The 15,316-nt window shown below is 36.0% G+C and overlaps 1 protein-coding gene across 1 annotated transcript in view; it reads left to right on the top strand.

Moving 5' to 3' along the window:
* Positions 1 to 15,316, top strand: part of LOC134650329 (probable serine/threonine-protein kinase DDB_G0267686) — a 199,309-nt gene that overhangs the window by 47,799 nt on the left and 136,194 nt on the right. The window contains exon 2 of the mRNA XM_063505290.1: positions 2,877 to 3,044. Within this exon, the coding sequence (XP_063361360.1) occupies positions 2,913 to 3,044 (132 nt within the window). The 5' untranslated portion in view covers positions 2,877 to 2,912. The remainder of the gene's footprint in view (positions 1 to 2,876; positions 3,045 to 15,316) is intronic.

Genomic DNA, 15,316 nt, shown 5'->3' with positions numbered 1-15,316 from the left:
GTACGTATTTGATCGATATTAAACTTTCGTGAGACATATTTTAAACTGTTTATACGACAACGGTTTCACTCACTTGAATTTTTAGTTGCTATGGCGACATGTTTCGGGCCCTTCGCCCAATAGCGACTAAAAATTCAAGTTTTATTTGAATTAGTTAGGTCATATTGGAAAAATATTACATACATATTTTTTATTCGGTGTAATTTTAGAGGTAGTACTTACCTAACTTTTTATAATAAATTCTTTTACCAAAACACGTTCATCAATGAAGTTCCTTTTTAATACGCAAGCTAAATTTTACTTAAAAATAATCTACAATTATCTAGGCAGACTAATTTCCAGCGATTGTCAAACCCGTGAAAGGACGCGGTCCCCTTGTTCTCAAACTATCAGTAATCCGCCGGTCAAGGGCCGGCAGTCGTAAATCGTTTGTCTTTACAACTATTGTCTTCGTGAAGGTGGTCACGGCTTTAATTTCGGAGATGACAGTTTGTAATGAGATGCGTGCGAATGCCTTGACTTTAATTTTTAACCTTTTAACCGCCGTAGACTGATATATAAGACATACAAAATCGGGCTCATTTCGCCGCTGTCTGATAAATAAGACAAAACTTCGTGTAAATTCGTACCCCCCGGCGACACGAGCACGCTCGATGACGTATTCTATGGCGGTTAAAAGGTTAAAGTATCAACGACTACGTCGTACCTTAATGAAAAATACATTAATAGAGGTATTAACTAGGCTACAGGAGCCATCAAACCGATATCTTGTTTATCACTCTTAAGATTTTACCTAGAAATGGTTCAGTGATTCACTCTTATAACGGAAACATAAATAACGTAACGGATGCATAATCTCTACAACTTAATCGCAAGATATGGGAATTGCACCGTATTGCACTAAATATTATACAAGGCGAACCAGTGATCCGTAACGACCTACAGCTGTATGTAAGTTGTAGCAGGCGTGTCTCACTCCGCGATTTCGTCGCTTTGCTACAGGTAGCTAAAAGTACATCCGTTCGGCCCCAATTTTGGGGAAAGCCATAAGCCGCGCGTGGCGCTGTCGCCACCTAGCGGCCATATCTGTGCTGATCGTAACAGACGCGTTTTGTTAGAGAGTGAGTCTTCTGTACTTAGTACTATTATTTATTCTGTGGTTGTAGTAAGTACCTACTCAATAAAAAGTTTTCTCCTATATATGAAATAGCTGACTAATCCACATTTCGTACTTAATTTCACGTTTAGAGGTCGCAATGGGTCAGTTGACAGGTGTCGTTGGCGATGGAGAACTTATGAAAATGCTATTACAAATGCGCAATTGGGATAAACAATTTTCCACAACATATTTGACGGCAATGATCAATCTTTTTCTCATAAGTGATATATAGAGTTTGTGCGGAAAGAAAAGAGTCTTAAAATTTACCTATTGGTTCCCATATATTCCACGACTCTTCTCTTTCCGCACAGACTCTACTGGCTAATTATTTGTATAACTTATAGGGACTTGTTTTAATTCACAACAAAAACCAATAACAATTTTTTTGGCTAAAGATCAAGTTAATCTTTTACAACCTGCTTTTCCAATTTGGGCTGGCACTGACAACTTTGTGCTATATGAGTTTAAGATTATGACACTTTATAATTGAGGTATTGTGAGGTGTTGCTACACTAACCATATATGATGGTGACGGTATACGTTACATCGATAGGAATTTCGTATTATGAAATGCAAATCCAATCATATCAAAGTAACTTAGGGTGTTATACTCGTATGTTGTAAGAACGAACTTGTGTTTTTATTTCTACCTACTTAATTTTCCGACTAAAGATGAATAAATAAATAATACGTAGATATATTGCGAGCATTGTATGTACCTATAACGTGGGATGTCCCGTCAGAATCGCCTCAAGTCCCAACTGTGACGTGACAGTAAACTAAAACTTATGCCTTATTGAGATTCCTATCTCTTATCAAGGATTTTTGCTTTTGACTAACCGGGAAACCGAACACGATAGGTACATGAAAAATGTTGAAAAACTATTTTATTCTTAAATAAACTTGCTGACAACTTCTCATACATAACAATGTAGTATTATTTTTAATTTTCTACGAAATCTGGCAAAACGTAGAATACCTGAACCAATTGTTAAAGAATCAGTAATAGGTACAAAGCTTTTTATATAAACATCCAACTGCATTACAATGAAGTGATTGAAAAGAAAGCTCATTAAAAACCAGAGTATTTCAATTCTGTTCAATCGGACGTGCACCTGCGGCTGCTCTGAATACATCCCTCGCATCTGCATCTCCATTTCTAACAATATGGATTTAAATACGTATTGAGCAGAGTATTTTAAAATGTTAATTGGAAGACGATTTATTACTGTAGGTACTCATGGACTGATGATAATACAGGGCGAACTATCCAAATCAGAGAGTAGAAAGAAAAACTAATTTCATAGGTAAGGTAGGGAAATAAGTTCTAGATAAAATAACGTCACTTAAGATTTGAGTTTGTTTCGCTGTTTAGAAATGTGCTCTTTTTGGGGACCCATTTTATTTCGGTATTTGTGCCTATATTTTTTTTCTACTCGTCGACTGAGTTTCTTGAATTAAGATACCGTATACCAAAAACTGCAATTGGGTACTTTTAAATGTATGGGCTCCCAACTCAACTATAATATTCATTTCAATCTCGTACCTTACTTAGGCAACTCAGCAAGCTTCGTTGCCTAAACACGGCACTCGACTGAAAATCTCTCCATTATATCAGGATTGCATAAAATACTATTTATTACTAACATAACCTGCACCTTCCTAACATAGGTAACCTTGCACAATGGTACTAAGAGTCAGAATTGTTTGTCAACAGAGCATGCCGCTGCCCGCGCCCCCGCCCGCCTAAGGCATGAGCGGCCGCGGAGCGGGCGGGCAACGCTGCCAGCTTATTCTGCAGCGTTGCCTCGCGATCCAGCTCACCAAGCCCGGCAACGCGCCTGAGGACTTCTGGATGTACGACTCCGGGTATCTGCTCTTCCAGGTGTGTACTACTTATCAGTACTAATTAGGCTTAGTTTTTTTTTTATACCACATAGGTGGCAAACAAGCATACGGGCCGCCTGATGGTAAGCAGTCACCGTAGCCTATGGACGCCTGCAACTCCAGAGGTGTTAGTTCCGGGTTAGTTAGTAGTACTACTCACTACTCAGTCCCACCTGTCAAAAACATAAGCGATCGCGGAGCGGGCGGCCAACGCTGCTAGCTGATTCTGCAGCTTTGCCTCGTGGTCCAGCTTTATATCTGTATCTGTATATTCTCTTCCAGGCTGGTAACTCTTATTGTCAGTCCCTGCCCGACTAAGGCACAAGCGGCCGAGGAACAAGCCACATTCGCGTTATTCACATTAGCGTCATATTATTAACGTTCATTATGGATAATGCTACCATAATGCACGTTAATAATGTGATAAAGATACTTATGTTTTATTGGCTGCGTATCTTGCTCGCACCGATATGCATATTTATTATTTATTATTTTTTCACGGCGGAATATTTATAATATAAAAATCACAGCAGGATTGTTCTATTGCGATTGTTCACATTGTAGCTTTATTATACTTACTAAGTTTATTGATTGCTGCCGGCGCTATTTATTCGAACTATAACATAAAACTGTCGATGCTCATTAAGTACTATAAATTCTCTGTAGTAGGTAGCGTTATAAAAACGCTCTTATTAAATATCTGTAAAAATGTCATTAAGGTAGATTTCAAGTATTTTATTGCAATGAGAACAGAAGGATATCACAATATAATCTAGAAACCTACTTGCTCGTACCTTTATACGGCTTTTTCCATCCACGGAAACAAAAAGTACGCGCAGTAATTAAATGTAAATTCACTGATCGTGACCTTCTAGAGTTGGTACCTATTTACTATACAAGGAAACTAGTTTGCTAAGTATCCTAATTTCTTATTATACTGGAGACCTAGCTACATAATTACTTACAGTTAATCCTCAACTTTTATGATGGTATTGACCAATGTAAGGTTAATAAAAAATTCTACCTGCTTCCATACATCCTAATTGCATACATACATTGTCTTTACTGCACACAAAACTATCTTTTTTTCTGGTTAGTTTAGTACCTATTGAAGTAAAACCCCGCTATGAATTTTTTTGTTTAAAAGTCTAGAGCCCCCGCCACACTCACGCGCGAATCGCGGCGCGAAGCCGCGATTCACGCACATATCCTGGAGGGGGCTTATTATTCGTTTTTTGGGTTTCTTCCATTCCAATTTCCATCCCACTTACGTTCCCGATCCTGATAAAATAAAAACTATCCCAGATCATTTTATGCAAAACTTTGTTTTCTCTCGCGCAAAATAATTCTAACCAAAAATACTAAAACGTGATGTTTTGAAACAATGAAATAGATTGTAACATTTTCCTAAACACGAAAAAAAAGTAATACCGACAGCTCCATGCCAGAAAACCGAACAAAAAGTTCTAGGACCTGACACTCACATTCAGCCGCGAAACAGCCTGCCGCGAAAAGCAAGTGGAAAGTAACACATTGTACCTATCTTTACATGCAGCAGCAGTCGCAAACACGTATCGTAAACTAGTGAGTAGTGCCGTGTGTGGCGGACGTATTTATTTACCGAACAGCTGACGCGCTCCGTGTGGTCGGGGCAGGGCTAGGCAGGGCTGGTGGTTCATCTGATTGATATCTGCATTTAGCTGTTATTGGATTCAATTTCACTTTCAAATAATACTAAGTCATTTATCTATATAAATAAAGTAACGAAACGATACGAACGAAGATATTTAGTAAAATAAAGCCTAGAATATTGAAAAAGAGAAGATTAATTTGAAAACGTTCTGTTCTCAATTATTACTCATCATAGCGCATCCCATTTACAAGTAAAGTGTCGAGCTGGGATTACTTACCTAAGACTTCAAAGCAAAAAAGGATTAATTCGTTTTCTTTTAACTTCAAACTCTAATTATTATGATTGTGATACAATCAAATAAATTAATAATAATGTTTGCTTTGGACTTGCACTTATAAATCAATTAAAAATAATCTCAAAACATCCTCCTTGTGCTCCCGATTGTCCAAAGCTCTCTTAACAAACATTTGGACTGGTCGCATAAACAGTACGCAGCTGTGATGGCTTGCGTATGCCCAGTTACACGTGTTTATGCTTCCTCTACGTTAATTAACGCCTTCAGATGAAACGCTGTACCTAATTGGTTTCAGAACAGCGCGATTAAATTACTATGTAAGGAAAACTTGATACCTAATCAACCTAAGTTGCTGCAACTAGGGGTCGTGGGTATTAAATAAATGAATATTATGGGATACTCTTATACGAATCGACCTTGTCCCACAGTATAAAGCTTAGCAATACTATAGATATAAATAAATACTTTAAAACATAGAAAACATCCATTGTTCATGAAAATGAACAACTATCTGTGATAAATACGCAAATAAATACCCTTACCGGATTCGGACCCAGCTAGGACCATCGGCTTCATAGGGACACTACCGACTTAGGCTAGAAGATCGATTATATTCGTATTATGGTATCCGAATTATATTTAGATTATCATTATATGAATGAACAATATAAAAAAAGGAAGATACAACTTGAATACTATGAAACTTATGAAATATAACATAACTAATCAAAAGACGAATTACATAAAAATCGGAATAGAAATGAGAATTGTATATAATTATTGTAACATTTTAGATAATTAGACAACTAAAGGCAAGAAACATCTAAATAGGTTAACTTGTTGGTTCAAACAGAAGGAAACGGCTCACAATAAATAATACCTAGCTGTAATGAAAATTACTATGATTTACGCGGTAGACGCCTGCCAGTATTTTACGAGTACTTACTTTATATTGGTTATGCAGATATTCAGCTTACCAATCCGTAAATGTCCAAATTGATGACTGTGAGAATGATTGCCTTAAATTATTTACAGCCTTTACAGGCTAAGCCGAAACTGACTAATAACCAGAGCGTGCCATTCGAACTTCCATAATATTTAACTAATTTGTTTTGATATGTTCTTTCACTCAGCGTATCTCGCTCACACTAAACTATGAGTACGAGAGAGATGCACGGGCGATCAGTGTCAAAATGATATTAAATTGTTTTTAATTATATTTTTGAATCGGCCTCCTGGAAATGTCCAGTTAGCCCCAATAAATCAAGTGCATTCGGTTGCAGCGGCCATTAGTTGTGATCGAGTAATTAATTCAATCGTGCATTGACCTGTCTGTAATGCATTTAGCTTGTTTGCATTAGTCGGCTTATTGGTTTTTAATTTTGATTAGTTTGAGCTTTGTTGCAGTGCACTTTTAGCCTAATTGGTTTTTTGATTAATTTCCAACGCAAATCTCATTTACCTATAATATTTGATGTGTTTTATTCAAAAAGTTATTTTTGGACGTTTTATTAATATAACTAATTATATTGTATTCGATGTATAAATCGACTCGTCATCATTTTCTTAGCGTAGTCCTAGCTTTTTGCCGCGGTTCTTAGGAGTCTGGGGTCCGCCTGACAACTTCCATGGATTGGCGAAGGCACTAGTTTTTACGAAAGCCCTGCTATTTTACCTTCTAACCTGGTGGGAAAACCAGGCCTTATTGAAATTTGTCCGGTTTCCTTATAATGTTTTCCTTCACCGAAAAATTCCGAATAACTCATGTTTCCGATGTACAAGCCAGGGTTTGAACCTGCCACTTCCGGATTGAAAGTATAATGTTTTATGGTAAAAAGAATACGAACGATAGAAAAAAAATGATCTTAAATATCCGGATTTTATGTGTACGCAAAATGGAGGTATAAACAGGCATAAAACTACACAAGTCATTAATGCAAGTAACTGTATTATGCGGGCGACCGGCACGGCAGCGCAGAGATCAGGCTAGGTAATTATAAATTACCGAATGTATAATTATAAATTACAGGACGTCGTACACGAGGTCAGAGGCATAGCGATCTTATAATAGCCATTACATTGTAATCTCGGGATTGGGTTACGTGATCGAGAGTGCAGCTCAGTCGATAGGGATGTACTTAGATTATTACTTGCAGCCTAGAATTTCTACCGAAAAAATTGACAATTAAAACTTTATACATAGTCAACGGTTTTAATTACATATTTGTAAGTATAACGGTACTAAGGAATAATACAGAGCCGCACTGGCAGGCACCAAGTGAAGAAAAAATAAGGGTAGGGCAGAAATCAAGTATCTTAGCAAAAACAAAGACAGCTGTGAATTGAGAAAAAAAGCTGGAATAAACTTCACAGTCCAAAATGAACAGACTCAAAAAGTTAATGAGCGAGTGCTTGATTGAAACTATACCAGATACCTACCTTTCAAATATAATTAGCATGCCATATTAATCGGAATTAGGTTACTTAATACCATGAAGTGATTTATTAAGGGGGAGCATTGTACGGCTTGATAGTTTTGTTATTTGATAGTTTTAATCTCGGCGGAGTAAACTAAAAGTCGCTCTCAACTTTCAAGGGTGCATTACCAATCCCTCTTACGAAAAGTATGGCGAGTATTCAATTCAATGGGTTCCATTGAGTCGGAACAGTGCGAGTACTTCACTAGCTGAATGCTACTGAATAGAAAGTGCACGTACTGCCGCTGACTCCTGGGTCAACCTGGTCTTTATAAATCAGCCGGAGCGTGCATCATATGAGTTATGGACCATGCTGTACTTACTTGGTGCTGTTTGTTAAGTTGGATGTATTATTGTGTGTACGATCGGTATGATAACACGTGATAAACTTCTTGACCACGACCTATTGAATGAAGCCTAAGCTATGTAGTTTTCCCATAGTAGGCTGCTTGAAGAGGCTAATAATTATAAGAAATGGATAACGAATAATCTGTAATGATTATGACATACCACCACCACCATGCCATGCCTACCTTTTGTTATGATTTGAAAGTATTTTTAGCAAGATGCTAAAGAAACTATAAAACAATAGGTACAATAAAGGCAGAATAAGACAACTAAACTTGCCCAAATTACTCTAGAATAGCGAGCAAAGCATATGACAAAAGCTCTCAAAGTTTTAATATCCAGAGCTGCAGCGCAGAATCGCAGACAGGGATTAAATAAATCGGGTAACAAACAATAAATCTCCCAACGCCTGTTTGTTTGTCTGTTCCGATCTTTCTCCGACACCAGTGAACGATTTCCGCCACTGCCCCTTACGGTAGGAATGCTTTTAGGATTCCTTCTTGGCTTTGTTTCAACGCCGTCGCCATTTATTAAATAAACTTTGGCATTGATGCTTCAATAAATAAAGGATGAGAATATTGTACGGAGGTAGGAAGCTCAATCTTTTTATTCAATGTGAACATGTTTTTGTGCATTCCTCTCAACGTGACAACCTTTGCTTAACCAACTCCTTGCATTAAATTATTGGGCTAAGTTTTTGGATATAATATGTTGGCATTATAATAAGTAAACTCGTATAAGGTCTCTGTAACAGAAGATGGGTTGCTCTCATTAATTCCACAACACTAATTCACTTGAACTCTAATGTAAGAGTCTTAAATTTGCGTGCATGTGTGATATAAAAACAAAACAAAAATATCAAAACGTTTCCATCGTTCCAAATTTCTAATACATTCTTATAGCTGGGGAGCCGACGATGATAAATGTGTAGTTACTCGAGCGTCGTACAGAATTACAGACCTATTGGAATCGAAATATTAGATGATAAGAAGAAAAAAATGTTATATAAAGTTTTTTATTCCAGCGAGCAGGAAAGCGTCTACAATTTAATATTTAAAACTTTCGCGTTTTGAACACATATTAACTCACATTTATTCGCGTTAGACTATAAATGTGAGTTAATTAGTCTAAAATTTTTTTTAAATTTCGGGAGGTTGGTGGAGGGTTTAAAAATCATTAAGCAGTTTGTGGATTTGGTCGTTTTTGTCCAAGTTAATGCTATATTTTTTTCTATAACTTAATATAACACTTATTTGTAGAAATTTTCTTAATCTGACGAACACGAGTTTGACGCCTAATTTTTACATTGTAACCGTCAGATTATAAGGAAATGCGTACAAATAATTATCAGATTTAGTAATAGCACAATTATAGCGGTAATTTGGACTAATATGACCAAATCCACAATCGGCTTACCAATTTGTTGAACCCCCCACCAACCCCCCACCAACCAATGGCTCAACATAGACGGCTAAAAGGGGTAAAGGTAGACTACACGGGGTAGCAAGATATCACTCATATCTTAATCTGACGCGCTCGAGTAACTACAAAAATCCCCTCTTGGGCTCCCCTACTATTAGTAAAATGAGCCTGTTACCCCATATTTTACAGCAAAACAAATAATCTCACAGATGTGTGTCGAAACAGCACATCTGCTACTTAAACATTAGGTACCTCACTTTCAGCTGAAACGGATACTACTGTGGATTTTCTTTTGAAGCCCCGAACAATGAGACGTGTACTACTTTGTCTATGGTTACATAAGTCTTGCCATATTTTGGGATTTATGAGGACTTCAAAAGGAACTTTTGTACACTTGGTTCTTTGGTATAAAGAACAATGGGTTAAACTGGTTTTAAAGAGATTCACACGTAGCTACTATAAGCAATTTCTGTTTCAAACTATGTGATTCTATTAGTAAGTAGTAACAGGTTGCTTTCTAATTATCTAGGCAGTATTTTTTGTGCGTGATTAATGAAAGTTAATAAATTAAGTAACCCATAAAGGTCACCATAATTATTTTTAATTTCATGCCCACGTAAAATTATGTCAATATTTTAATCGCTAGCACATCGCTTTCATAGACCAAGGGCAAAGCTTTGTTTTCAATTACATCTGTTTTTATAAGTAATTTGAAATTCTACGTTATTGAGATCAAATTGACACGGTCTATGATTGTTTATTGATTATTACAAAATGGCGAGCAAATTGTGACAGTTTTGACGGCTGACGGGCAATTTTAATAGTGAAAAGTCAAGGTCGGCCGCCGCCGCCGATGTAGACTTACTTACTGACACTTATTAAATTCTATTACATATCTGCTTAATGTAATTAATAGTAATTATTAGTAAAATTACTGTTAATTAGCATTGTTCAGAGTAAGGAGTATTAAAATGGACTAAAATGAATACTTACCTACCTAAATAACAATACCTACTAATACACATAATAAGTTCATCTACAATGTTGTCTTAGCTTATAGTTAATGCAATTAATTGCAGCGCGACGTAACTTTAGTTCCTGTATTAAGTTTATGTTCATTGCTCATTCATTAGACATCAAGTAAAATCGAGCAAATATATATTTATGGACAGTATAAAATAATGTGTTGCTTACTTAAATACAAATTAATTAACCTGACTGGAAATAGGAAGTATAAGGAAGCAATGAACATAAATTACCATGTATTTATGATCCTGGTAGAATCATCATCATCATAATTAGGGGAAACTTGCCTAATTCGTACTTGCGCCTAAAACGTACCCTAATAGCAAGCATTGAGGTATATAACAAGAGACGACATCTCGAACAAAATGTTTCCGCACCTCAGAGAAGTGCATGCATGCATGCGAAGCCGAAAATAGTATTTTTTGACTCAGTTAAACAACGTTGCATACAATACTTTTTCTACGACCAAACATTTACTTTGTAAACTAAATAATAGTAAATCAACAGTTATTCCATTGCTTACCGGTGAAATGTTATTCCATCCCTTTTATTATATTTTCTTGTGCTATTGTTGCAACTTTTTAACACGCACGAAGGCATTTTTTAAGTTTTTTTTTTAATTTTCTGTACATGTGTGGCATCTCGTCAGTGGTCGGTGACGTACTAAAAGCAAAGAAGTGCATGCACTTCTCTGAGGTGCGGAAACATTTTGTTCGAGATGTCGTCTCTTGTTATATACCTCAATCATAGCAAGATCTCGAGTTGTGAAACTGCAGTGGCGACGTCAGTGCTATAAAAAGAATTTACTAGTTCGCCATGTCTCATCACCCGTACAACAATTCCACGCTGCCCCTCCTTATGAAAATATTCAAAAAATAATTAATTTTGCTGTACCTATTCGAGAATTTTTTTTGGTTGATACGTAAGATTTTCAATTCCGTACATGTCGAGATATGTAAATTAAAAGTTTTATGCTTAATTATATACTCTTTTACGGTTTGAAATAATGGACGACAGACGTCAGCCCAGCAGCCATTTTTTTACGCGGCAAATTTAAAATCGTTAGTTATCATGTGCCTTGTTCGTACTGAACACTTTGTTTTATTTAGTACTTTAATCATAATCATAATATATTTATTGTGACTATAGGTATACAAAAAAGGTGTTACATTTCATAAGTACTAAAACCATAGCCATCTTAATGGTGTACAATATTTGTTACTTAAAGCTAAAAATAATATTTAATGTCATTATTATAGCGTAATTGCATTTGGCTAAGCATAATAAATTATAATTTATAACTAAGGCTACTTAATTGACAGTCAATAAAGTAAACAAATTTGTTTTGTATAATAATAATTATATTAATTATATACAGCCTTTATTATTTAAAAAGTCAGTAACTGTGTAAAACAATCTATGCAGTAACCATTCATTTATTTTCTTTTTAAATTTGATATCATCAAATGATTTAAATTCGTCTGGGATACAATTAAATATTTTAATAGACATGAAATAAATACTGTTCTTATAGAAGACAGTTCGTGGGCAATAAATACTAGTTAATTTATTATTGCTTCGAAAATTTCTATTATACCTGGATACTTTTTCAAATAAGTGTGGGTGTTTTTTAACAAACATCGCCACCTCCTTAATATAGAGACATGGTAGTGGTAATATCTTATATCTAATAAACAAAGGCTTGCAAGAGTCACGTTGGGATGCACCGTACGGAGCCCTAACACATTGTTTTTGTGCTTTGAATGCCTTAAGCCAGTTCCTGGAATTCCCCCAAAAAATAATGCCATAGCAAAGCAATGATTGAACATATCCGAAATACGCAAGAATTCCTGCTTTTTCTGATGTGCTATGTACAACTCTACGTAGTGGATATAAAAATCTAGAGAGCTTCGAACACAGATCTTCTATATGTAATTTCCAATTACAATTGTTGTCGATTAACAATCCAAGAAATTTCGAATTGTCTGTTATAGCAATAGATTCTGTGTTATAGTTTATGTTAATTGGTAATGCTGATCTATACCCGGAATGAAATTGGACTACGTGTGTTTTTGATAAATTAATGTTCAATTCATTAATATTTAACCATTCAACAATATTGCTAAGAGTCTTGTTCACATCAATTTCATATTTTTCAATAGTCTGCGTACTTTAGAAAACATGATACAATGCACATATAACCTGGATTCACGAACTTTGTGCTGGGGTTGATAAAAATACTCATAATTTTATTTGTAATGACTGCTAAGAGTTAGAATATACAGTTAGATCTGCTATACTTCGATAATAAAATGTTCGTTCTATATTTGAGGTGATTGGACAGAAGTCGACAAATTATTTAGATTAGGGACTCAATTATAATTAATATTACTTATGTATGTCAATTGCGGTGATTATGGGACTGATACAAATTATAAGATCTCATAGTTTGTCATGGATATACAGGATGGATTTTCTTTTTGGGTCAGTGAGGGCAGCTACCAGATCCCGTGCTGCTACGAGAAAACGGTCTTAGAAGACCTTCCCTCGATTTCAAATTAATGAAGATTGGCTTTTACAGATTTTGGAAAAAACATACAGGGTGCGTGAAAAAGGTCATTTTTGACAAACTTGTTTTTTGATGCCAATCGATTCGATTGTATGGAAGCAAAAAAAAAATTCCGGCTAGAAAAGCCACAAATTAGGAAAACTTTTCCAATACAATTTGTATGAAAATGAAAACTTTTATTTTTCAGATGCTATTTTTGTATGCCAATCGATTCCATTCCTATCCAGTATCAATAGTTTCCTAGGGGTCAACTTACGATTATGTACTAAAAAGCCACAAATTAATAAAAACTTTCTCCATACATTTACTATGGAGAAAATGTGAAATTTTATTCACAATTTTCTACCTCGCCCATCAGTCCTACAGCAATGTCTTCATACAGTATTATGGTTCTTAAATGTAACAGGACTGATTGGCCAGATAGAAAACCGTGAATTAAATTTCACGTTTTCTCCATAGTAAATGTATGGAAAAAGTTTTCTTTAATTTGTGGCTTTTTAGTACATTACCGTAAGTTGACCCCTAGGAAACTATTGATACTGGATAGGAATGGAATCGATTGGCATACAAAAATAGCATGTGAAAAATAAAAGTTTTCATTTTCATACAAATTGTATGGGAAAAGTTTTCCTCGATTTGTGGCTTTTCTAGCCGGAAATTTTTTTTTGCTTCCATACAAGCTTTTGATCCTCAATAGGAATGGGATCGATTGGCATCAAAAAAAAGTTTGTCAAAAATGACCTTTTTCTCGCACCCTGTATGTTTTTTCCAAAATCTGTAAAAGCCAATCTTCATTAATTTGAAATCGAGGGAAGGTCTTCTAAGACCGGTTTCTCGTAGCAGCACGGGATCTGGTAGCTGCCCTCACTGACCCAAAAAGAAAATCCAACCTGTATACGGGTACGATATAGGAATATACGGGTACGTTTTAGGGGCAATTAGGCCTAAATCGTACCTTTTTCACTTTTTTTTTAACTTTTTTTCTCAGAAGTTGTTGATATTTAAGTTTAACTTGTTACTTTTGTTGATTCGTTATTAAATAAAGATTCTTTGAACACAATTTGTATTTTTTTTATTAATTATATTTCCAAGAAATTTGCATTTTCTCTTAAGGGGTACGAATAGGGGTAGAATTTTATCGCCCACTGCTAACATTTGGCTCATTTCGAATACCTAGGCCACTTGTTCCGGTCCTGCTTATTTAGACGGCGCGCGAACTCGCATGCGATTTTAGTTACATTGCGGACCATTGAGGTGACATCAATTCAGCCGACCGATCAAATAACGCAATGTAATGAAACTCGCTGCATGCCCTTAATCTCATCCAGAAGTGACCCGCAATCTTGTGCTCAGAACATTGTTAGAAAGGCCTCCTAAAGCGGCATAAAAATTACACTTCCGTATTTCCATTCCATTGCTCATCAGATAATACTCGTAAACGCACTTGTAAAATTGCGTCACTGATGGTATCATACTCGTACAGTAGGTTTGAAAGAACGATAACTGTCGCCTCGAGCGCAGGTGGAATAGTTAAGGGCTTGATTGGGCCCAATAAAAGTTACCGAAGTTTTATCATTATGTTTCTTCCGGCGATATTTCTTTATGTGTAATAATGGCAGCGATTGACCTGCGCACCTCTTAAACGATTGTGAGACATGAACATGATAATCAATCGGAGTAGTTTCGTGCTTTGTTTACAACCTTTTAATTCAGTTTTAACTAAGTAAGTAAGTAAGTATTTATTTGCAAAGAATAAGTAGGTACAATAGTGTCTTAGGTGGTAGGTGACAATTGGTTGCTTATTCTGCTATTTGTACTATACAAATACTACACACTTAACTACATACTTGTTTTGGTATCTATGGTAATATAATCTAAACGCAAAAAATATAAAATTTAACTTATACCTACATTCCACCTTACCTAAGAGTGTCAAAAGGTGCATAAATATTTTTTTTAAACACGCTAAAATCAATGACAACTAATAACTTTGAATGGAATAGTCTGTAAAAGTGACCTGTTTTCATTGTTCTTGAGTGGAAATATTTCGTCCAATATCCTTATTTCCTGATGTTACAACTTTGCCTGCAAAACTGGCAATTGAAATTTTCACCCAGTTAAGTGTCTTGAGAGAACGGAGGTCTTCTTATAAAACACCGATGAGGAGGTATTTACTTTATTTGATTTTACAATTACGAGTTTAATTCAATATAGTTTAGAAGCGCGAGGGTGTACCGGTACACCGAGCGATTCGGAGCTCACGTGTAGCCTGGTCGCTGGATGCGAACTAGATGAGGACTCGATGAGAACTGTCTTCCGCTGGTCGGGATGGCCGCTTATATTCATCCCGAAACCGTGGGGATGCGTTGTCTGGAGTCACGTAGGCCATGAGAAGTTTCTGGAGCGTTTATGCTGTCGCTGCCATTAAGATAATGAAGAGTCGATCCCGTGGGACCGGCATTAATTGACAACCGCCATAAAATAGGTGATGCATTACATG

The sequence above is a fragment of the Cydia amplana genome, chromosome 8 (assembly GCF_948474715.1).
Source record: "Cydia amplana chromosome 8, ilCydAmpl1.1, whole genome shotgun sequence".
Classification (NCBI taxonomy): Eukaryota; Metazoa; Arthropoda; class Insecta; order Lepidoptera; family Tortricidae; genus Cydia; species Cydia amplana.
Note: the sequence above shows the minus strand (reverse complement) of the source record. Positions and strands in the feature narration are given on the sequence as shown.